This window comes from Raphanus sativus, chromosome 1 (assembly GCF_000801105.2).
Source record: "Raphanus sativus cultivar WK10039 chromosome 1, ASM80110v3, whole genome shotgun sequence".
NCBI classification, from domain to species: Eukaryota; Viridiplantae; Streptophyta; class Magnoliopsida; order Brassicales; family Brassicaceae; genus Raphanus; species Raphanus sativus.
The window spans coordinates 15048588-15072901 of record NC_079511.1 but is presented as its reverse complement, the minus strand read 5'-3'; the positions used below and the strand labels follow the sequence as shown (position 1 = coordinate 15072901).

General features: G+C 33.2%; 5 protein-coding genes across 7 annotated transcripts; 3 read left to right on the top strand and 2 right to left on the bottom strand.

Annotated features, from left to right (window-relative positions):
* Window positions 1–4711: 4711 nt before the first annotated feature.
* LOC108813322 (protein NRT1/ PTR FAMILY 7.3) lies at window positions 4712–9264 on the top strand. The gene is made up of 6 exons (XM_018585855.2): window positions 4712–4866; window positions 5563–5674; window positions 7216–7433; window positions 7518–8089; window positions 8163–8664; window positions 8754–9264. The coding sequence occupies exons 1-6, from the start codon at window positions 4837–4839 to the stop codon at window positions 9162–9164; spliced, it is 1845 nt and encodes a 614-aa protein (XP_018441357.1). The 5' UTR covers window positions 4712–4836; the 3' UTR covers window positions 9165–9264.
* Window positions 7439–11726, bottom strand: LOC108813313 (pentatricopeptide repeat-containing protein At1g32415, mitochondrial). Of its 2 annotated transcripts, none has more exons than XR_008934444.1 (2): window positions 9273–11726; window positions 7439–9029 (listed from the first exon to the last, which is right to left on the bottom strand). XR_008934444.1 is itself a non-coding variant. In XM_018585843.2 (2 exons), exon 1 carries the CDS (start codon window positions 11665–11667, stop codon window positions 9382–9384), a length of 2286 nt encoding a protein of 761 aa, XP_018441345.1. In that variant the 5' UTR covers window positions 11668–11725; the 3' UTR covers window positions 7439–9029; window positions 9364–9381. The 2 variants fall into 2 exon arrangements, 1 of the variants encoding a protein (XP_018441345.1); XM_018585843.2 differs by having other exon boundaries at window positions 9364–11725.
* Window positions 11727–12101: 375 nt separating this feature from the next.
* LOC108841209 (vacuolar protein sorting-associated protein 55 homolog) lies at window positions 12102–13905 on the bottom strand. 2 transcript variants are annotated; one of them, XM_018613993.2, is made up of 5 exons: window positions 13747–13905; window positions 13064–13195; window positions 12948–12987; window positions 12695–12779; window positions 12102–12536 (listed from the first exon to the last, which is right to left on the bottom strand). In XM_018613993.2, exons 2-5 carry the CDS (start codon window positions 13160–13162, stop codon window positions 12338–12340), a joined length of 423 nt encoding a protein of 140 aa, XP_018469495.1. In that variant the 5' UTR covers window positions 13163–13195; window positions 13747–13905; the 3' UTR covers window positions 12102–12337. The 2 variants fall into 2 exon arrangements, with proteins under 2 accessions (XP_018469495.1, XP_056842392.1); XM_056986412.1 differs by having other exon boundaries at window positions 13064–13188; window positions 13747–13874.
* Window positions 13906–17984: 4079 nt separating this feature from the next.
* Window positions 17985–20137, top strand: LOC108814773 (tobamovirus multiplication protein 2A). Its single transcript, XM_018587434.2, has 7 exons — window positions 17985–18140; window positions 18420–18746; window positions 18840–18939; window positions 19071–19151; window positions 19276–19380; window positions 19481–19690; window positions 19782–20137. Exons 2-7 carry the CDS (start codon window positions 18514–18516, stop codon window positions 19887–19889), a joined length of 837 nt encoding a protein of 278 aa, XP_018442936.1. The 5' UTR covers window positions 17985–18140; window positions 18420–18513; the 3' UTR covers window positions 19890–20137.
* A 2210-nt stretch (window positions 20138–22347) lies between these two features.
* LOC108846350 (putative F-box protein At1g30925) lies at window positions 22348–23906 on the top strand. The gene has a single exon (XM_018619588.2). The coding sequence runs from the start codon at window positions 22439–22441 to the stop codon at window positions 23690–23692; it is 1254 nt and encodes a 417-aa protein (XP_018475090.1). The 5' UTR covers window positions 22348–22438; the 3' UTR covers window positions 23693–23906.
* Window positions 23907–24314: the final 408 nt, after the last annotated feature.

The following is a 24314-nucleotide window of genomic DNA, read 5'->3' as shown; positions in this document are numbered from 1 at the left end:
GAGTTTCAGTCGCTTTAGTGCAGAAATGTTTTTTTTTTTTTTTGCTAAATTTATATTTATGATTTACTAACTAGACGAAACGTTCTAAAATTACAAAGGATATTTCTTATGGGGTCATGTTTGTTGATATTTGTCGTATATTTATATATTGCAACACAGCATCTACCATAAGAATAGCAAGATAGAAATGTTGAAAATATAGATTAAATACGAAAACTAGTCTAAATAATGATAGCAGAAAACAAAAGTCTAAATAATTTCAACTGTTTTTCTTTACATTCTAATATATATATTAGTAGTTATTGTTATGTTTCAGTCGTGTTTTGCAAATATTTTCAACTTTGTATTTCAAACTTACATTGGTAGTAGAAACTAATTTTGGGGGAAAATGGGCACGTTTAACTTTATGTTTGTCTTCCTAAACAGTGTTCATTTGATTCCATAATTGTAATGGAGAAAATGATTGCTTTTGAAGAACTCCGTTTTCTTTTTCCTATGATAGGTAAGATGAACTTTCACAGTGACGTGACATTTTCCATTTCTTTTCTTTTTAAAACTAAAACTTCTTTTATCTTGATATCAAAGGTCTTTGTCTAACTATTGCATATAACCAAGAACATGGACATATATAAATTGTGTATATATGTTAATAATATATGCATGTGTTTTGGCATAATCGATTTCATCACCATATTTCACCGGAAAATGGAAATTAGTTTCTGTTAGTTTGTTACATTTTCATAGCCAACGTTGTAGCGATCTTTCTAAGTTTACAGTCAGAAATAATTTTGTTTTAGTTGTATCTTTGTATATAAATACTCCATTGTATTTGTTCGAATATTATAGATGAACATCAACCCTATTTTAGGAATACTAGCTAGTGTAAGGTAAAATTATTTTCTTCAATTTGAATTTTCACCTAAAAATTTTCTACAATTTTCTCTAATGAAAATAATCATATATAAACATTATAAATATATAATCCATGGAAGAGATCATATCTTCTAAGTGTCCCTTTCTTTCGGTGTTCGTTCATTTCTGACAGAATATACAAGTTCCGACGGTTTTTTAGAGACAGATCTCTCTCTTCTTCGAAATTTGAGTAGGTGTATGGTGCAGTGGACCTTTATAAAAGCTGTGTGGTCCTAGTGGTCGACGGTTGACGCTATCTGTTAGAAGACGATGCAGATGAGCCTTGAGATTCTGAAACTTAGTCGTCGGGGCATGTAGTTTATACCGGCTGTTGTGAGGGAATCACATGACGACAGATTTATTTTCAGGGACTGCGGTTCTTCTGCATATATAATCTTTCAGGCATGAATGTTTTTTTTGATCAGATTGAATATGGAGATATGCGCGATTTATATGACATATACGACAGCGAAACTCAAAATAGTTTGTGGCGATAAGGTTATAGAAGTCAGATCTTTTTTTTTTTGGAAATGGCTTTGCAACCGCGGGACTCTTCCAAATGTAGTTATATCTCTGATGGTTAACCGTTTACTGATCTATGGGCTAACCTCAGACATGCATACTTCTGAGAGTCACAGAAGAATCTTATTTGTTGGCTGCATTTGTTCATCAGAGTTAACTTTTGGCTTCTCTAGTCTATTTCCCATGCATGCTTCTTCTTACGGTCTGACTGGTTGTACGCATCGGTTGTGGGTGCGGTTGCGGAAGTCTGTAGATATAGGTGGCAGCGGTTTCTAGCGCTATTAAACGATTTGTACGAGTGTTACAACTGTTAGAAATTGGTGTGTTTGCGAGATATTTATGACTGGTTGTTTATAAGATATTTCAGCGGTTTAATAATAAATTAGTAGTATTAACACATTATAATATTAAAAATATTAAAAATTATATTATAGTAAAATTTAATAATTATAAATATAATATAATTAATAAAATATTATGTTTTAATCTATTAAAAGTTATTGTTTCAATAAAATTTGTTTGAAGATTTATATTAAAACTTTTGAAAGAATACTTTGTTTCGTTAATATATGTATATATCTTTATATATTTATATATATTAATTTAAAAAATTTATTGTGAAAATTTTGATGTAAAGTTTTCATAAAGTAAATGTAATATTGTTTGAAATTTAAATTAAAATATAAAATGTATATAAGTTTTATTTATAATATTTGAATTTTAAAATTTTAATTTAAAATTATAAAATATTTTTAGAGATATTTTGTATATTTATTTATCCAACCGCAACCACAAACGCTAGCAGAAACCAGTTTTTGATTTTAAGATTTTTGAAACGGTTTTAAACAATTTATAGCGTTTTTGTTCCAAAAAAAAAACAATTTATCGTGTTTTTGTGATTGTTGTAAAACACTAAAAATGATACAAACCGCAAAAATTACGTTTGCGGATTAGCGGAAAAGTGGTCAGACCTTATTCTCCTCTGATCTGCTGCTATTGGCCAAATCTTTGTAATATAGACATTAATGTTTCTCCGATTAAACGGGACTTCTGTGATTGCTTCTGATTCTCATATTGGGTTAAATTTTTAATGATAATTAATTATAAAAAATAACATGAAAATTTATTGTAATGGAGGACATCAATAGGTATATTGAAACAGAGGAGTCTTAACAAAATGAGTCCAAAAGAAATAAAACTTGAACCTCAAAGAAACAAATCTTGGATCTTTTCTATCATTGGTCCCCAACCTAAACCGCCCTTTTCTTTTCTACCTTTCTAATATACGAACATTCGAGCCAATTTGATAGTGCAGAACCTAAAAACGAACAGATGATCGCTAGACTTTGCACTGCCGGCCAACGACTCGGCCCTACAGCTTAGCTTGCTGAAGATCAATAATGAACGTAAGACTAAAACAATCAAAATCACTCTTTCATCAGGAAGTAAACGCCAACCAGCTTGTACGTGATTTTGTCATATTCAGAAGATCCGTGCAATTAGTTTCAAAAGCGATATACCAACTAAATGACTTCTCAGTAAACTGATCTATAGCCAAAAAAGAACCTCCAATTCTAAATTTGTGGCGGCTAGCAAATCATCTACTGATTAATTAATCTAAACACCGGTTAATTGGTTGATATGTATCAATAAGTAGGTCAACCAGGTTGCACCATATGGCTTTTTGAATGCTTCTACTATACATCGATTAGTTATATTGATTAAATATGGCTGAATAATTGTGGTGAAAGTAAATGAAAAAGTATGTGTCGACTAGTGATTTTAAGAACCAAAACGATAATAGTTATATAAATTAAAATAATGTGGCTGCAAAATTTACACGTATAAATGCAGATGTACCAGTACCATCTTGTTCAAGTCGATGTTCGTTTGTCAGTGTTCAATTCGATGTTGATTATAATGATTTTGATCTTTTGTTTTTGGTCCACACGAGTGAAAATGGATAATTAAAGCCGGAAAATTGAAATCTTAGAAAGAAAAAGGTATGTAATGTCCATGTCATTGATTTAAAGTAAACATTAACAAAACAAAGTTCACGAGAGACATGGATCAAACAAAGAGAAAATATAGAAAATTGTACGCATGATTGTGTTTAATTAGGTTATGTAGAAGAAATTCTTTGTCGGTAGAAATGCATGAAGATCCCAGAAAACCACTGAACATAGTGTTAGATACTTAAGTCTCTGTACCTCCATTAGAGGTATCTAATATGAGCGTTTTATACTTAACAAAAAAATGAGGAAAAATGAAGAGAATTTTAATTTTATTTAAAAACTCATGAAATACTATTGTCTCTTAATAAATAGTATTATTATTTCTTCTTAGACAATTTTTATAATCTATTCTAAATTACTATTATTTTTTTATTTGAAACCCCTTTAAAGATTCTTGGGAATGGAGGTGTTGCAAAATAATCTTATAATTTGTATAAATCACAATACATTTAGATATAACATACTATGACGTACAAAACTAAGCTATGCCACTTAACTATTATACAAACATGGTTTTATCTATAATATATCGACACCATAGTTAATTATGTTTAACTATATATATGTAAAATAAATATTATCACAAAGGAAATTTAACATATATACAATATGATCTAACTTTATGAATATCATACCTTTAAATGCCCTTTGCAAAAAAAAAGTATTATACCTTAAACTAAACCTTCAAAATTTCCAACCCGTGCCTCAGTTTTTTACTAATAACAAATCTTATGGTTTTGTCCGTTCTAAATTAACTATATATACTATTGACAAAATACGATATCTATCTCTAGTAAAAAAGTTAACTGTCTAGTTGAAAAGTAGTTTTAAGGTTCATATTATAATATTTTTGTTTAGCCTATTTCCATATACTCTGTTTTCTGACAGGCTCTGATCTCTGTCTCAAACTCGATCCAAAGCTTCAGAAGCACAAGAAGAATCCTTTTTTTTAATTAAAAAAAAAAACTTCTAAAAGAAAAACTTCACAAGAAGAATCCTTTCAGCCACAAAATAAAATAATTGGGGGGAGAAAATGCAAATATTTTCTTTTCAAATAATAAACTATGCTTTTGAGTTTTACCAAAAAAAAAACTATGCTTTTGAGCCTTTTTCATCGTGTTAATGACTTATGTGTGTATTATTTTATAGGGAATATAAATTTAATATAGGTCTTGGGCATGTGACTGTCCCATGTAAAATCAGGACCGTTCAAATAATCTTCCAAACTTCTATTTATTCTCAATCTCACTCTTCTCTAAAGCATCCAAGCTTGAACTTGCTTGCTGCGTCTTCCTATAATTCTCTCATATCGCTTAAACACACACCAAAACTAAAGATATTTTTCGCTATTATTCTCTTACCATAAGTCACATTCATATCATCAAAAATGTCTTGCCTAGAGATTAATAACAAAGACGTAAGTAACTCTTTTTAAGCTTCTCTCTTTAGTTGCTCTTTTGCTTAAATATGGGCGTTTACTTTCTTCCTTATAAGATTCTTTTAATGCGATTAAGGTTCTTGATTTACACTTTTTTTTGGTAATTTTCTTGATTTACATATGTAACTACAAAAGGACATTTCTTCAAAACTACTTATTATTAGTATAACTTTTAAAAGATCTCTGGTAGCTCAAGAAGAGCATGATCAAAAGGGCATGCTTATTGCAATAGAAAATCACATCTTTATGTGCAAAGTACATTTAACTCGACTTCTTTTTGTTTTTCTTCGATTTTTTTTTAATCCATTTAATTAAGCTTAACAATATTCCTTTGTTATAGCTAATCTTCTTGTAACAGCTCTCTTTTGTGCTGCAACTTAAAGTCGAGAATAAATCCAAGGAATCTTGAAAATTGTTTGTATACGAAACGAGAATACGTGGCAATGCAGAATTGTGATTTTATAATAATCACATCGTAGATTCAAAATGAAAAAAAAAAAACGTTTTTAGTGGAAATACAAAAACTATCAAAACTTATGAATCTTCTCCATATCAAGAGGACAAAAGGTGGTAGTTAGTAGATACTACTAAAGATTGAAACATATATAAATATATATATATATATATATATATGTTTATTAATAACTAGATGTGTGTATATAAATGAAAACGCAGATGATGAAGAAGAAAGAAGGAGAAGAAACGAGAGATGGAACTGTGGATTACTATGGTCGTCCCTCTATTCGTTCCAATTCAGGCCAATGGGTTGCTGGCATCATCATTCTTCGTATGTCTCTCTTCTCTAATCGAAATTAAGAAACGTTTGGTTCTAAATTTTTCTGTTCTTCACGTCCTTTTCTTAAAGATACCACATACAAACTGATGGTCCTCACCTAGGAATATTTATTAGGGTCCATAAATATTTTCATCATGTCTTCTTCTTTTTTGGACTCATCTTGCTATTATGTCTTAATACATAATTTGTATACAGAAACACATGTTTACATATATGTGTTTGTGTAATAGATTACGATATGATGTATATCTAAAAGTGTGTAGATTGATTGATATGCATACTTATCTTTGAAGCAATAAGTTATCAGTAGCTAGGAAAGTGACAGTAGAACCAACAACAAAAATCATTAAAATTAACTTCGAATTTTACATGTGTTCGAACGTAGCCTGCATGCTGTGGTTAAAACCCCAATCACATGACAAATGCGTATATATCTTTATACGATGTACCTATATGATGTAAATCTTTATTAAAATTTAAAACGTGGAATCATTTTCTGAAAAGGAAAATTGATGTAAAAACAGTAAATATTATGGGAGTTCTTTTTTTTTTGGACAAATATTATGGGAGTTCTTTATTAAGAATAACTGAAATTGAAAACTTAGAGAGTTGTAACTTGTAAGTGATTCTATATAATATGGCGATAGATATCTACAGTTTTCAAAAGATGGTTTGATATTTATTAAATTGAACCAAAAACAGAAATGAAACTTAATATATTAATATAAGTGCAAGGAAAGCATGTCTTAGTGGAATTACGTTGCCTTACACGTAATTAGTAATTACCCATCTCGCCAGCTTTTCCCACGTGCTTTTCTTCATATTTTATTTGGAAAAAAACCTTCGTCTCATAATATTTTTCAATTTAGAACTTATAATATCATTAATTTATATTAAAAATGGTGTTGGAATATTTCGCACCAACTCAAGATTTCACTGTACAAAAAGAAAAATAAATCATGGGTTCGATTTCTCTTAACCATCCGGAATGCGATAAGTGAAAAACGTGGATTTTGCAGGTTTTGCGGTGATTAGTCATTGAATCTAAAAGGACACTATGGTTATCAAAAAAAAAATCCAAAGCACATTTCTATAAAAAGAAACAAAAAAATCAATTTAAGATTTGTGAAAGTTGGTCTTCTTTTCCTGGTTTGATTAAGTTAGTAGACTCCACCTAATAGTTTTAATTAAAAAATATCATAAGATTAGTGGTTACTGATTTGCTATTAGAATGTGTAGTTCAATTGATTTGCTAAATCTTAATTATTCATATAATTCCATTATCAAATAAATTTTTAATTTCGTTAGAAAGGTACAATGATTGTAGGTAGTAATGAGATACTGTCCAGTGTCCAACCAAATATATGTTAACATCATCTCGACGACACACGTAACATAGTTTCTCAATTATTCACAATCATTTACGTTCATTCATCAATTCCAGTTCCTTTCAAATCAATAGCTTGGGTTAACATGATCCCAAACAAGTAATTTTGGTTTAACGTACTAAATCAATTTTGTTAATTGAACAGTGAACCAGGGGTTGGCCACACTGGCGTTTTTTGGAGTTGGAGTGAACTTGGTGCTGTTCCTAACGCGCGTGTTGCAGCAGAACAACGCAGACGCAGCGAACAACGTCAGCAAATGGACAGGAACTGTTTACATCTTCTCATTGGTCGGAGCGTTTCTCAGCGATTCTTATTGGGGACGTTACAAGACTTGTGCTATCTTCCAAGTCATTTTTGTCATCGTAAGTGAATCTTAAAATACAAACGCAAGCATCTTGATGAAAGTTAAACACTGATTACAACACTTCCGAATGTGCAAAAAACAGGGACTTTCATCGCTATCGCTATCATCATACATGTTCTTGATCAAACCAAGAGGTTGCGGGAACGAAGTCACGCCTTGCGGTACACATTCAACAATGGAGATCACAATGTTCTACCTCTCCATCTACTTGATCGCGTTGGGGAATGGCGGTTACCAACCGAACATAGCAACGTTTGGAGCTGATCAGTTCGATGAGGAGCATCCTAAAGAAGGGTACTCAAAGATTGCCTTCTTCAGCTACTTCTACCTCGCTTTGAACCTCGGTTCGCTCTTCTCCAACACCATCTTGGGATATTTTGAGGATGAAGGGATGTGGGCACTTGGTTTCTGGGCGTCCACTGGCTCTGCCATCTTGGCTTTGATTCTTTTCCTCGTTGGAACACCGAGATACCGTCATTTCAAGCCAACGGGGAACCCTCTTTCGAGGTTTTGCCAAGTTTTGGTCGCTGCAACGAAGAAATCATCGGTGGAGACGCCGTCTAGAGGGAGAGAGGAGATGTACGACGAAGACAAGCAAGAGAAAAATGATTCAGGAAACACAGGGAGGAGGATAATGCATACTGATGAGTTCAAGTAAGTTGCCAAAAGCATAGTACTTCAATTACATGAAGCGTTGTTCTTAACATGTTTATGTTCTGACTTGCAGGTTCTTGGACAGAGCAGCTTACATCACATCAAGAGATCTTGACGACAAGAAACAAGGCGGAGTGAATCCATGGAGGCTATGTCCGGTGACACAAGTTGAGGAAGTCAAGTGTATACTTAGACTGATCCCTATATGGCTCTGCACTATAATCTACTCAGTCGTCTTCACCCAAATGGCTTCTCTCTTTGTGGAGCAAGGCGCAGCAATGAAGACCACCGTCTCTGGTTTCAAAATCCCTCCCGCAAGTATGTCCAGCTTCGACATCCTCAGCGTCGCTTTGTTCATATTCATATACCGCAGAGTTCTAGAGCCGCTAGCCACCAGATTCAAGAAGAAGGATGGATCAAAGGGAATCACCGAGCTTCACAGGATGGGTATTGGACTTGTGATTGCTATCTTAGCTATGGTTGCAGCTGGGGTTGTGGAATGCTTTAGACTCAAGTATGCAGACAAGAGTTGCATTCAGTGTGATGGCTCAAGCTCATTAAGCATCTTCTGGCAGGTACAGGAACACAACTCACTACTGTCCTGAAATCAATCACTTACACAGGAAGAACCTCTGAGTCCTGACAATCTTTATCTTCTTAACAGGTTCCACAATACTCACTCATTGGAGCATCAGAAGTGTTCATGTACGTGGGTCAGCTCGAGTTCTTCAATGCGCAGACGCCCGATGGACTGAAGAGCTTTGGGAGTGCTCTGTGTATGATGTCAATGTCGATGGGGAACTTTGTAAGTAGCTTGCTGGTGACGATGGTGGTGAAGATCTCTACAGTGGATCACATGCCTGGTTGGATTCCAAGGAACCTCAACAAAGGTCACTTGGACAGATTCTATTTCCTCCTGGCTGCGTTGACCAGCATTGACCTAGTGATGTACATCGCATGTGCAAGATGGTACAAATGTATACAATTAGAAGGGAAAGATGAGAGACAAGACATGATGAGTGATGATGAAAATGACTCCGACAGTGACGCCTACGAGGAGCGACCGAAAGTCTAACAAATTGTGTGTTCGGTTTCTGAATATTTTTTTTGGTTTGGTTTTACGGTGATGTAATATGCAACAACTGATTGATAAATAAAAAGCTAAATCCATTGTCTTTCTTACCTAAAAGTTACAAGATGAGAGAGACAAAGATCCTCCATGACATCAATTATGAATCAATTGATGGATGAGAAAGGAACATGGTTCAATGTACCTGTAAGAGTTTCACTGCTCAGCAATGGCAGAGAGTCAACACTTTCTCCTCTTCTTCTTCAAGCATTCCATTACTACAAAAGATTGGCAAACTCATCTGAGCAACTTCACAAGCAGATTTATCACCAGAGAGAAACACATTTGATTTTCCATTAACCACAATCCAGCTACATCCTGGTGTCTTCTTCACACCTTTAACCCCCATCTCTTTCCTCATCTCCTTCTCCAACTCATGCTTCCCTAAACCAGCATACACGTTGCATAGCGCCACGTGTCCCGGCGCATTCACCGGGTCCAGCTCCAGCAACCTCATCGCAGCCCGTTTCGCTATGCCTTCTGCATCTCTGTCTCTCCAGTTGAGCCCGCATAACCCTAGCAATGCGCCGTAGACTGTATGGTCTGGAGTGAAAGGCAGAGTTGAGATGAACTCCTCTGCTTCTCTTAGTTTCCCGGCTCTGCCTAAGAGGTCTATCATCGAGATGTAATGCTCTACCCCCGGCTGGATCGAATAGGTTTCCTTCATTGCTTTGAACAGTTCTAAACCTCTTGTGATGAGTCCAGAGTGGCTACAAGCTGAGAGGACTGCGAGAAACGTTACAGAGTTCGGTTTCATCTCTGAATCAAGCATCTCTTTGAACAGGCTTAATACTTTATCCGCTAGGCCGTGATGTGATAGCCCCATGATCATGGAGTTCCATGAAACTGTATCTTTCCGGAGCATCTTTGAGAATATCTCATAAGCATCGTCTATGGCTCCACATTTTGCGTACATCGAGACAAGAGAGTTCTGAAGGATGAGATCAGGATCATAGCAAGCCGTAGTCTTTGCGATCACGCAGTGTAAATGCTTCCCTTGATCAAGATTCGAAGTGGCACCCGCGGAACTAAGAAGAACAGAGTAAGTCGAGTTCAACGGCTTCAGACCGTGTCTCATCATATCTGACAATAGAGACGCAGCTTCTGCAAAAAGCTCGTTTCGGACAAGCCCTGAGATCATAACCGTCCATGTAACCCCGTCCTTGTCGTGAAGCTCATGAAAAAGATCAAAGGCTCTCGAAACATCGCCAGCGTCCAGATACCCGTTGATCATGGATGTCCAAGATACTTTGTCGTGTAAGCACTCGACTTGCTGGAACAGAGTTTGAGCTCGTTCCAAATCCCCAGTTCTTAGATAACCATTGATCATAATGTTACAAGACTGTAAATCAAAGCTTTCATTGAGCAGATACTGCGCTGAACCGATCAAACCAGACGATGCGTACATATGAACAAGACTCTTCGCCAACCTTCCATCTCTATCCACACTTTCCCAACCGTTAGATATAACTTGTGCGTGCAATTGCTGGCCAAGACAGTGAAATCCAGCACCAAGACCACCACAAGCATAAGCAAGAGATATAAGAGTCTCATCATTCGGTAATACCGCATCAAGATCCTTCTTCATATCAAGAAAAAGCAGCAATGCTTCTCTGTGGAACTCATTCCAAGCAAACCCACCGATCATAGCAGTCCAAGAAACGACATTCCTCTCAGGCATTTCACAGAACAATCTATAAGCTTCATGAACATCTCCGTATCGGCAATAACCAGACACCATGCTCGTCCAAGTAACTACATTTCTCTCGCTCATACTCCCAAACAAGACTTTAGCTTCTTCCAATCCATCGTTCTCGATATACCCTTTAATCATAGCGTTCCACGACACAACATCTCGGCTAGGCATAGCATCAAACACCTGTTTCGCCTTCTCCATATCCCCGTTCTTAATCAGACCCGAGACCAACGTGTTCCAAGAAACCACGTTTCTCTCAGGCATTTCATCGAACAACTCGACCGCATCATCGCTCCTTCCATCATCACAGAGCGCAGTAAGCATCACAGTCCACGAAACAACGTCCTTGGGCATCTCCCTGAACAGAGTCCACGCCTCATCGAGCCTCCTGCATCTGACATAACTCGTCAGCATCGCGTTGCAAGTGACGATGTTCCTCTCCGGCATCACTTGGAACAAAGCCCTAGCTTCGTACAAGTATCCAGCTTTCGCGAACTTGGTGAGAAGCGAAGTCCAGTACCTGACACGGCTGATGCTTCCTCTCTGAGGAATTTTGTCGAGCAGGTGGCGTGCGTGTACGAGTCCTCCTTCAGACAAGCGTCGTAGGATAAGAGCTTCTTCATTAGAGAAACCTCGATGATGGGTTCTGTGATTCGATATCGCATGGCCAGTGTATCGACGACAGTAAACTGAAGAAGCTAAAGATAGTTTCGAGAGAAAGGAGTAAACTTTCTTGACACAGAGAGCTCGCATTCAGACAATTTCGCCTTGTATCTTATTCTACACAAAATCAATATAAACCTATTTACTATGTAGACAAATTTTAAAAAAAACATATATATGTATTCAATTAAATAAAAACATACAGTGAAACCTCGTTGAATTAATAATGTTGGAACTTGAAACTATGCCAAAACTATAATTTTTTATTAAATTTATAAAAATTATTAATTTATCGATATACTAATAAACCAAAAACTTAATTTAGAACTATAAAATTATATTATTTTATTATAGAAGTTTTTAGTATATATTAATTTATAGAGTATTGGTTTCAAGCTGTTATACTATATATATATATATATATATATATATCAGTGGAGACAAATTTTTGTAAGAAAGAACATATATATTTTTAAGGAAGAACATATATTTATTGTTGTCAACAAAAAAAGAGAATATATGAATTAAGGAAAAAATGAAATATTTTGCCAAATAATAAATCTGTTCTGTACACCAAAACCAAACAAAACCATGTAAAGTTTTTAACTTACAACAAACCATTCAGTCATTCAATCATACATACAACTGAGTGATCCCTCTCAACAAGAGATTCTCTTTTTTGAACCAATCAATCTAACCGGTGATGTGGTAAAAAGACAGAGAATTTGAGAAAGTAACGATGATGACCTTGTGTGCATTTTTATATGTAGCTGTAATAGTTGTCACTGTCATCTCCTACGCAAATGTAACACAGTATAGCGACGAGGAAGACAACGTAGGAAGAGAGATCAAAGGCTAATGCGCCCCAACCGATGAGTCCAGCGTGTTTTAGAATCGAAGGTATGGCGATGCTTCCAACTGCTGATGCACCAGTCATGAACTTGGCTGCATTGATCCAGCTGAATAACAAAAAAAAATGAAAAGAAATGTTCATGTAAGTTAAGCTACTTTTGAACATCTCTATATGTTCTCAAATGCAATTAACAAAGCCTCTGGTTCGAGTTTGGTGCTCAGGTTTGCATGTAACAAACAGGCTGTGTATATTAAAACTACGTACCTATTGTCTGATTCATTGAAGAGAGATGTACTGTCCGATCCAGCGAAGAAGAGCAAAGGCATTGGGAGAAGCACGTACATTATCACTGCAAAGCAAAATTCGATTTAGTTTCATTGCAAGCAAGAGGTTAAAAGCTATCCATCACCAGGATATAAAATGCAGTTTTCGAGTCCAAACTAACAGTTAAAGATCTCAAGCAAGGAAAGTTATATTCACCAAAATAATGTTTTAGAGGGCAAGGGAAACAACTCACCACTTAGCATAGGCCACCAGTTATTATACAGTGCACAAGCCTGGAGTATGGAAAAATGATTTAAACACGAATATGAAACAAGGAGACAGTAAAAGTTGTGAGAATTTCTCAGATACCAGGATCTGTAAGACGATTCCTCCAGAAACTAGGATTGCCAAGAAAGCTATTTTCCCCATATCCAAACAAGCGCGCAGGTGTCTAGGTATGTCTGCCATTGACAAGTCTCTTCTCAACCTTTAAGCTGAATGCTAAGAGAGAAAATCAAAGTGAAAATAATGAGAAAGAGAGAGAGAGAGAGAATGAGAACGTTATCATTCGTGAAAACCCTACAACTTTACTATTATATGACCCTCAAATACAAATCAATCTTTAATTTAACCCAAAGAAAAACACAACAAAAGAGCTCCAAAATATATATTTTTGTGGTTTTTTAAGTGGCAAGAAACACATCAAGCTTATCAGTAATCTGATTTTTTTTTTTATTTCACCAATCAGATTCAACATGTTCAAACTCAAAACTCAATTCTACTTCTCTGATCACTAACTAATGTAACCCAAAAAAAAAATCCAGAAAACTCAAATAAACTTGATTTCTACAAAAGCATTACCAAACACTTACCAAGCCCACCGATTATTTTCAAGATATTCTACAAAAATAATCGAATATTACTGTATTCAACCCTAATCACCAGAATAAATTTCGATCATGGCACTGTTTCAACACGGATCTCAAGTTCATAAAAGAAAAAAAGTGAAAGTCAAACAAAAATTAGAAGAATTTAGGGGCAGAAAATCATACAGAACAAGGTTAGATTGACGCCGGACGATGAAATCTTTTCACGAAGCCGACTGTTTTCGCTTCAATTATCAGAATTCTCAGACATTGCCTGCTAATTTCTTTTTAAGAGGAAAAAAAAAGCAAATTTATCAGCTGTGATTGAGCGCACAGTGATCATGATAAACCCGCTATAAAGTTGGGGCCACGTGTCTGTCCGATTTAATTTAATCAATTGGACTGCTCAGGTAAAAACGAAAACCCAAAACGGTTTTAAGATATTTATTTAGTCCGGTTTGTTCTGACCTAACCAAATTCCGGGGGGAACACAAGATGAGCTCAAACTGAATTTGTGTCTTAATGACAACCCATCTTACTAAAACCGTAAACCCATCAGACTATTTATTTTTTTAAATCATGTCAACTCTTAAAGTGATTCGGTTCCTTCTTCACTCGGAGCATCTCCAATGATATACAAAAATCAACTCTATATTTTATTCAGTGCTGATCCAGAGTAAAAATATGCGTAAAACAAATTTTTAAAATAATGCCCTTCCCAAATTTTGAACCAGGCATCTCTGATCCAATTTGGAGCTATCTAACCACTATACCAAAGAGATATTTCTGTTATTGACGCTCCAAACTTTTTTATAATTTTTAACGCCTGAAGCCTATGCTTCATGGACTTTAGCCCATGGTCGAGCCTGATTTCACTCTAAAATAGAATAACTCTATTATAGAGTTGAATTTGTTCCAATGATTCATTCTATAATAGAGTTACTCTATAATAGTTACAATATAATAGAGAGTTACTCTATAATAGAGAGTTATTCTATAATAGAGTGAATTATAGAGTAATGTTGCTTTTCCACTCCAAATATAGAGTAAAAAATCAACATTACTCTATAATCCACTCTATTAAAAAATAACTCTATTATAGTGACTCATTTAAGCAAATTTAACTCTATAATAGAGTTACTCTATTTTTGTGTATATAAAGTGAATTTTTGTATATCATTGGAGTTGGAGATATTCTTGTTTTGCTTTGCTAATTCGATGAAAAAATATTTTTGAAATGCAACTAAACTCTCTCCATCAATCTTAATTTAAACTCTGTTATATTTCTTTGTATACAGTTTATGTCCTCATCCTTGATTTACTTAAGGATGGATTGAATCTCAATCGAAAACAGATTTTAATCTCTATAATATTATTTTAGAAGTCAGTTTCCTATGTGTCGCGCTCACGTTAATTCTCATGATGATTGATTACATCGATACCCTTAATGAATTAAAAATATTACATTTAAATACTATTATTTTTTTATTTAGTTCTTTTTTAAAATTTTCCATATAACGGAAACATTTATAAATTTAAAAATGAAATTTAAAAACGAAAATATATGTATATATAATATGATTTCATTAAAATAAAATTTCACAAGATAGTAATATTCTATTTTAAAAATATTTTAAATAACATAAAATAAACTTGCTTTATATCTATTTTTTTATAAGATGAAAAATATTTATTTTTATATAATGTGATTTCGTAAAAACAAATTTCAGAAAGATAATTATGATATTAGAAAAGAAATATTATTTATTTTAAAAAAAATTTAAACAATACAAATATATATTTTCAAAGTAATAGAAATATTTTGATATATCTATTTAGTTTCTTAGATGATTACATAAAATAATTAGGTAACATAAAATGATATATGTTTAATTGACTAAAAATAGTTTAGTAGTATTTAAATTTATTTTTCATATATTTAGTTGACTATAATATCTTTCAATTACAGCAAAAAACATCTATAAATTATATTTTACTTATATAATATGATTTTCAAATACAATCACAAATTTTTACTGCTTATTTTTAAGATGTATAAAAAACTATCTTGTTAACAATAAACATCTTTTGATCAAATAATTATAAAATATTTTAAATAACATAACACTATATAATTAAACGAGGTAGATATTTTTCATTATTACAATTATATGTTTTCCTAATATTAAATTTTCTTTTAAATTTTATGTTTTTATATTTGTGGAGTTTAATATAACCATAATCAAAATACCAAAGTAACTATGAATTCTCATTTTTAGATTATTTAAAATAAATTTTAGTTTACCTTTGAATAAATCTAAGATATAAATTATTTAGAATTTATAAAATATTTTAGTTATTGTAAATATTGATATGTGTTCATGAGCTTTCAAAAATGTATCAGTTACTTATGTATGTAACTTCCTATTGATCATCGTTTTATTTTCTAATATATATATATATATATATATATATATATATATATATATATATATATATTTTTAAATGAACATATAATTTGATAAATATATGATCATACATGCGTATTTAAACGATAAATAAAATCATTTCGATTGAACTTAATTATATATATATATATATATATATATATATTAACTATCAATTGGATTTTTGCTAAACGGAGCCTGGATACTTAATTTTATTAGTCCGACTACGTAAATCATAAAAAAAATAAAAAAAAATATATTTCGGTTCCAATTTGAAAGAATATATATAACTCAATATATTCACAATATGAGTGACTTGACTAATCAATTTTTATATCTAAAATAATAGATTATATTTAAAACTAAGGAAGACAACAACCAACCTAAATGCAAATAAGAAAATTAATCAAAATTTTAATATATCTAGAGTAAAAAACTATAGTTGAATCAGAGAAATAAATGTAATTCTATATACCTAAATGATAACTAAATCGATTGTAAAAAAATTGACTAAATATAACATAATCATATGTCTAATTAAAGTATTTAATATTATTAATATAAATTATTCATAAAAATTATAAATTAATTTATAATTAAAGTATATAGCAATGAATTATTATAATATAATTATTTTATAAATATTTACATCCGTACATTAGCAAGGGAAAATCACCTAGTACTAACTTTAAAAACATGACGAATGAATTAAAAAGCAAAAAATAAATGACACTAAAGTTTGTTAGCATGCTTACTTTTATATTGTATATTTAATTATTTTTTTCTTTATTTTAAATGAGAATATTATGATAGATGTTTAATGTAATATTTTATTTTTATATTATATATTTATTTATTATTTATTTTTCTGATATTTTATATTTATTTATTATTTGTTTTTTATTTTCTTTACTAATAATGCTACGTGATATTTTCGGAAGAATTTTTGTTGCTGATATGAACATTCCCTAGAATTTCAAATAGTCCATTTTATTAGTATAGATTTCATAACTCAATTTCTTAACGCACGTATTGTATTACTTCCTGTAACAAAATATTTTATGTCCATCAGTATCTCTCAAAATCAGATCAAAATCGGTTAAATATATATTTGGAAAAAAAAAAAAAGCTTTACAAAATAGTTATTTATAAAAAGAGAGGAACAAAATCTGAAAAAGAGACAAAACTAAACAACAATATCGACGCACATGAGACTTGAATCATCGTTGAAGGAACGGAGTAACTTTTACCGAACATAGGTGTTTGAGAAAACTCGGTCTGTTTCAGACATTTTTGTCAGTGGCATGATAAGGTAGCTTGGAGGCAGAGTATTTTGTTGGTTCGTTCTACTTCACGTTTTTTTGTTCGAACTAGTGCTGCTTCACGTTTCCGTTTTGTTTCCTCCAAATATAATACTCTCTTTCTCTCTGTCTTTCTAAATACTTGATGTTTTGGCCTTTGGATGATGACACAAAAACTAAAAATACATTTTCATTTTATAAAGTAGCACTGAGAACAAAATTAAAACTAATTCAATCAATTTTTAAAAAGATTATAAAAAATCATTGGTCACACATGTTTTCAAAAACTACAACCAATATAAAAATGTAAAAATATTATTTATTTTGAAACATCCAAAACTCTTTAAAGCATCATCTATTTGGAAATAAAATTAGTAAATAAATCTTAATTCAGAAATCTACACTTAAAATAATGAAAGAAATGATATGTGAATATATGAACTGAACCATTATTTCAGTTAACAAAAAAAAAATAGCTTACTAGTATGTGTCCAAATAAAAAATGTGAAATTTACATAGAAAAAAATACTTTAGTAAATTAAAAACATCAATAAATAATACTTTAGTAAATTAGAAATAACAATAGAATTTATATTCTCGGGAGTCTGCATTCCCTTCCACTCTGTGGTGTTCCACAGAAGACTACAGTAATATATATTTTGTAAAAGAAAAATGCCAGCTAAAAGCCAATGACATTCCAGCAAAAATCCAAACAAAAGTATTCAAAAAATTAAATTAAAAAAATTCCACTCCTCACAATTGTCTTCCCCTTCTTCTTCTTTCTTCTCTTCCTGTCGCGAAGATCGAAAAATCATCATCTCAAACCTTCTCCGTAAGTTTCGTCTCAGATTCTCCACTTCCGATCTCGTTATTCCGATTTTGTTTACGAAAATGTTTCGGGGAATCGTTTTTAGCTTTGCGATTTGATAAATTAGAATTTATGTTTCTGTGTCAGACTAATTGGTATTACCTCTCAATTTCATCTCTTTGCGAGGCTTGATTCGTGTATAGCCGATTGGATTCGGGAAACAATATATAAGTTTTGATGAACCATTGATTTTTCTTTTGATCTTGACTGAAACTTCATTGTCTTTTTTTATTTTATTTTCAGGATTATTCTTTGGATTGATGAGTTAAGGGTTAAAAGCTGAGTAACCCCCCATACACAGCATTTCAAGTCGTTAGTGAATTAAAAAAGAGAAGAAATGGCTTGTAGAGGTTGTTTGGAATGTTTGCTTAAGTTACTCAACTTCCTTCTTGCTGTTGCTGGACTAGGCATGATTGGTTATGGTATCTACTTATTTGTTGAGTACCAGAGAGCAACTGGTGATCACTCTGTTTCATTCATTCCCGACCAAAGTTACGTCTCTTCTGGGAGGCCCATGCTTATGTCTCTCGCACTCTCTTCCAATTTCTTTGACAATCTCCCCAAAGCTTGGTATTATTGTATTCTCTTATATACTAAGTTGATATTCTGGGTCCAAAACTTAGATCTTGGTTTTGTTTTTTTCCTTTTTCATGTAAAATGCAGGTTCATCTACTTGTTCATCGGTATCGGCGTGGCTCTCTTTGTTATTTCATGCTGTGGCTGTGTTGGTACTTGTTCAAGGAGCATCTGCTGCTTATCTTGTGTATCCTCCCTCCTCCTCTCATTGCTTTCTTCTTTTCTTTTTAGATTATATATACTTGTGAATATAATATATCATTCATTATTAGTATTTCGATCAACCTTTTTTGTTTATTTCCTTAATTGAGAGAATAGTACTCTCTGCTTCTCATCTTGTTGATCTTGGCTGAGCTTGGAGCTGCAGCTTTTATATTCTTCGACAACAGCTGGAGAGATGTGAGTTATCCTTTTTGTTGTGTGTCTTTTCTCTTGGGCTTTAGGCTTCATGTTGCCTTTATCTCAAGACATGACTCTGTACGCACATACTTAGCTAACAATTTTCTGTTTAACTCTTCTCTAGCAAATTCCTTCTGACAAGACTGGAAACTTCGACACCATCTATCATTTCCTGAGAGAAAACTGGAATATTGTCAGATGGGTTGCTCTAGGAGCCGTTGTTTTCGAGGTAAAGATCAATCAAATCTTCACAACTTTTTTGATATCAAGGCTAAACATTGAATCATCACCTCTAAAAAACTCTTAAATGCTGTCTTGTTTACCCGCAGGCTTTGCTTTTCTTGCTCGCCCTTATGGTCAGGGCAGCTAACACACCAGATGAGTATGACAGTGATGATGAGTTTATTGCTCCTCCTAGGCAAATCAGGCAGCCATTCATCAACCGCCAACCCGCCCCTGTTACGGGTGTCCCTGTTGCTCCTACTTTGGACCAACGCCCGAGCCGCAGTGACCCTTGGAGCGCACGTATGAGGGAGAAGGTAACATGATTCAATCATTTTTAAAGCTTCGGAAACAAGAAGTTAACGAGATACTGAGACTCACTGATGGTTTTTTGTTTAACTGACACAGTATGGGCTAGACACATCTGAGTTCACATACAATCCCTCAGAGTCACACCGGTTCCAGCAAATGCCGACGCAACCAAATGAAGAAAAGGGACGATGCACCATCATGTGAGTCCCATGTTATAACGGTCTCAAATCAAAAGTTCAGTCAATTCTCTTTTCTTGTTATCTTTTCTGCGTGTGTGTGTGTGTGTAACAATCAAGAGTGTGAGTGATATTATTAGAGGTATGCTTCTATGGAAACTCTTTTTGTTGCGTCTGTGTAGTCTTTTTTGTAAGTACTTTACCATCATGAATATTCATCTTGGTTGTCTGATTTGGTCCTCTCATTTTTATTATAGATAAAATTCATCTGCTTTATCATGTCATCTTAATTTTTTAAATGTTAATTGTTCCACGTTTTTTTCTCACTCATGAGAGTTCTCACGAATACATGCTACACATGAATGATATCAAGGAGGGTCAATAAGATGTATAGTCCCATAACTTGAACCACAAAAACAGATTCAGAACGAATGAAGCTATCAATCAACAAACTGAAACACAATATTGACCTTTGTTTTGCTAAATGTTCATCATCAGTGATGTTCAGTTCTTTAAATCAGCGGACTGTGATTATACAATGATATGTAGCACTAGCACAAGACTGTTTACGGGCTTACCTAATTAAACTGAGAAGGGATAATAACAACTCGACAAGGTTTGTCCCTTAATGTCTAACTAGATGATAATGTCTAACTAGATGATAACTCATGCGCGGAGTGAGTTTTTTAAAATATGTTGTATTAAAATATTACAATTAGAATGCATCTTGTTATCAAGATTTTTTTTACATTTGATTTGGGGTGGACATTCGGATACCATTTGGTTCAGTTTAGTTTGGTTCGGTTCAGTTATATTTCGATTTTTTGTGAGTTCGATCCGGTTCAGATCTGCGGGTTCGGTTTGGATTTGGACTCAGATAACTCATTTTATTTTTTAAAAAATAAAATTTGTATATACTTTAAATTTCTCAAAATATAAAAATAAAAAAATTATTTATAACATATAAATGTGTATAATGCAAGCTAAAATACTTAAACTTAACATAAAATTTGGTTAGCTTCAATATTCAGATAAGAAATCAATAGATATTTGAAGTATTGGTATTTTGAATATCATTTAACTATTTTAATCATGTATTTTTAACTATTTGTAAATATTTTCAAGTATTTTGGACAACTTAATAACATTTTATATATTTTTAATATTCTTTTAGATATTAAATTCTAAAAAATTAATATATTTAAGTATATAAATCTGGTTTCGATATATTCGATATCCGAAATATTTCGTTTCGGATCATGTTCTGTTCTAAAAAATATCATCTTAATAACATCTTACAATTTTTGGTAATTTATAGACGTTTTAAAAAATTCAAAATATAACATATATGAAAAATCTATTTTTAAAAATATGTTTAAGGGGGGTGTATTCAATTTAACATTTGATGTGATTTGATTTTTAATGGAGTTTTAGATGATTTTAATAAGTTGCAGAGATTTAGGTGATTTTTGTTAAACTACTCTAGAATATCACCTAAAACAATGGGATTTGAGTTTTAATTTTTTTAACTAAGAAACTCCACCCAAACACCCTAAAATCACCTCAAAACTTTAAAATCCCATAACTTAAAATATTTTCAATAACAGTGGATTTCAGAGTACTTTACGAAATGTCAAGTTCAATAACAGTGGATTTTAAATGAGTTTTTAAAATTCATGTTTGAATAACAGTGGATTTGTCATTTTAATACAAATCACCTGAAACTCTCGGTTGAATACACCCCCCTAAGTGATTTTTTTTATAATATTAATTAAAATAAAATGTAGAGGATACAAATTTTTTTATCAAATATATTTGATTTGTAATCATTAATTATCATATATACGTTAATCATATTAGGTAATTTCATAGCTTTTATTTAAGGAAATAAACTTACGTAGCTTTTATTTAAGGAAAGAATTTAAGACTATTAATTAATATGATAATTAGTTTAATAAAAAGTATAATATATATTTATATGGACCAACATATTTTTCTAAGGATTTCTGAGAATCATCGTAGTGATGACACGTGACTACAAAACATGTTGTAATGTTCCAGAATTAATATATAGGGGATTTGAAAATTCCGATAATAGGAATTGGGAAAGGAAAGACTTGTTCGAAAGACTCAACTCCGGTTTTTAAGGTTACCCGTCGCGGGTTCGATTAATAATACTTTTGGTTCGGATATGTTTTGTACCACTTTACAAGACTCTTTCGAATATCTTTTAAATTTCATACCGGGTACGGATCGGGTTTTTAAGTTTCGAGTTTGATTCGGTTCGGTTCGGATTTTAGGTTACAGATTTTATGCCTAAGCCTTAAAAAACTGAATGAGAAACCAAGCCGTGACTCACTCGACTCTGGTTAATTGGTTCGGTTGTTTAAGATTCATCAAGGGCTCTGTCGGTTTATTCTTTTAACCGACATTAAACCAAACTAATTAAGCCTTGATTTGGTTCAGTTAGGAACAAATGCCCTAGGCACCCGAAGGATAACATATCTTCTAGTCTCTCTGCGATAACTTGTAGTAGAATTCATCATCTCTCTCAAATTCCATCAGATTAGCAAAAGGATGATAAATTCAATCACCGATGATCTCATCCTCGAGATATTCTCAAGACTGCCTGCAAAGTCAATCACTAGGTTTCACTGCGTGTCGAAGCTGTGGAGGTCCATACTTTGCGGTCAATTTTTCACCGACTTGTTCCTAACTAGGTCATCTGCTCGTCCACGTCTCTTGTTCGCCGCCCACGGAACTGGAGAACTTGAGTGGCACTTTTTCTCGTCGCCACAGCCCCGTAATCCATATGACAAGTCTTCTCTTGAAGTTGCCGATTCTTATATGACATGGTCTCATGACATGTGGCATAACTTTGGTGGTTATGCCTCTGGTTTGGTTTACTCACGCCGTGATATATGTACCAGCATATATGTGCAGATGTTTCCGAAAACACTGCATGTGATATGTAATCCTAGCACAGGAGAGTATGTTTATTTACCTCAACTACAATCATACAGAATACAGGAAAGCTTTCTAGGGTTTGATCCGATTGACAAGCAATTCAAAGTATTGTCCATTGTTAATTCACGTTCTGTTGATGAAAATAGAGTTCTGACGTTAGGAACAGGTGAAGAAATGATGACTTGGAGGAAGATCAAAACTCCAGTGGCCCATAAACCGTGTCGGCCTTCGTCGCCTAAACGAATATGCATCAATGGTGTTTTGTATTACTTGGCTAAAAGTAAAACAACTGGTGATGAAGACTCCTATGTGATAGTTTCTTTTGATGTTAGGTCTGAGAAATTCAATTTTATAGAAGCAAAAAAAGGCGAATGTAATAATCTGATAAACTATAAGGGTAAATTAGGTGGGATTACTTTGACCCTTACCTGCAGCTTAAGTATGTGGATTCTAGAGGATGCTGAAAAACATGAATGGTCGGAATATTCATATACTCTGCCTCGTAATGTATTTGGTCCTGTTGGCTGCGATGTTTCCGTAGTGGGAGTGATTGACACAGGTGAAATAGTTTTGTCAATGGACTATGCCATTAGGGGTAAACCTTTTTATGTCTTCTACTTCCATCCAGAAAGGAACAGTCTCCAAAGGGTTGAAATCCAAGGTTTTGAGAATCCTGGTAGAGTTTTCGTCTTTGTCGACCACGTAGAGGATCTTAATCTTAACGTTGCAAAGTTTCTCAAGTCAAGAATCTCAGCTCCATCAGTGAAGAACAAAAGCTATGTAAGAGAAAGAGACATGGACATGAGGAGGGGTAATGGTGTGAGTAGGAAGAAGAAACAAAGAAAGAGAAGCAGGAGACAGTAAGGAAGAAGCATACATCACGAAGAGGTGTGTGTGGCATGTAGAGACGATCATTGGAGTGAGAAGGGAAAGAGAAGATCTTCTTGTTTTTTTGGACAATAGAGAAAGAGACATGTAAAACACAATGTTCTCTATCTATGCGTTTTTATGTTTGTTTGTTATTAGATATTGGGAGGTCGCTGCGAATCAAAATCTATATGCTTTGGTAATACAATAAATACATACATTGTTTTTGGCAGAGATGTATGTACCTTTTTGACTATTATTATTTTTCAGTTTCAGGATATATAATTCTATCGGATTGGTGAATTAAAGGGTTAAAATCTGAGTAAATCCAAATAGCAGTTTTCAGGATATAAACAATGGCTTTCTGTTGCTGGACTTCTTGTTTGTTGAGTTCAAGAGAGCAACTGATCACTCTGTTTCATTCACTCCTAAAAGTGTCAACGACAGAAGTTACCTCTCTTTTGGGAGGCCCATGTTTATGGCTGTCGCAATCTCTTCCAATGTCTTTGACAATCTCCCCCAAAGCTTGGTATTGTCTTGTCTTTTACTAGTTGATACTTTTTGGGTCCGAAACTTAAATCTTGTTTTTTTTTATCATGTAAAATGCTGGTTCATCTAC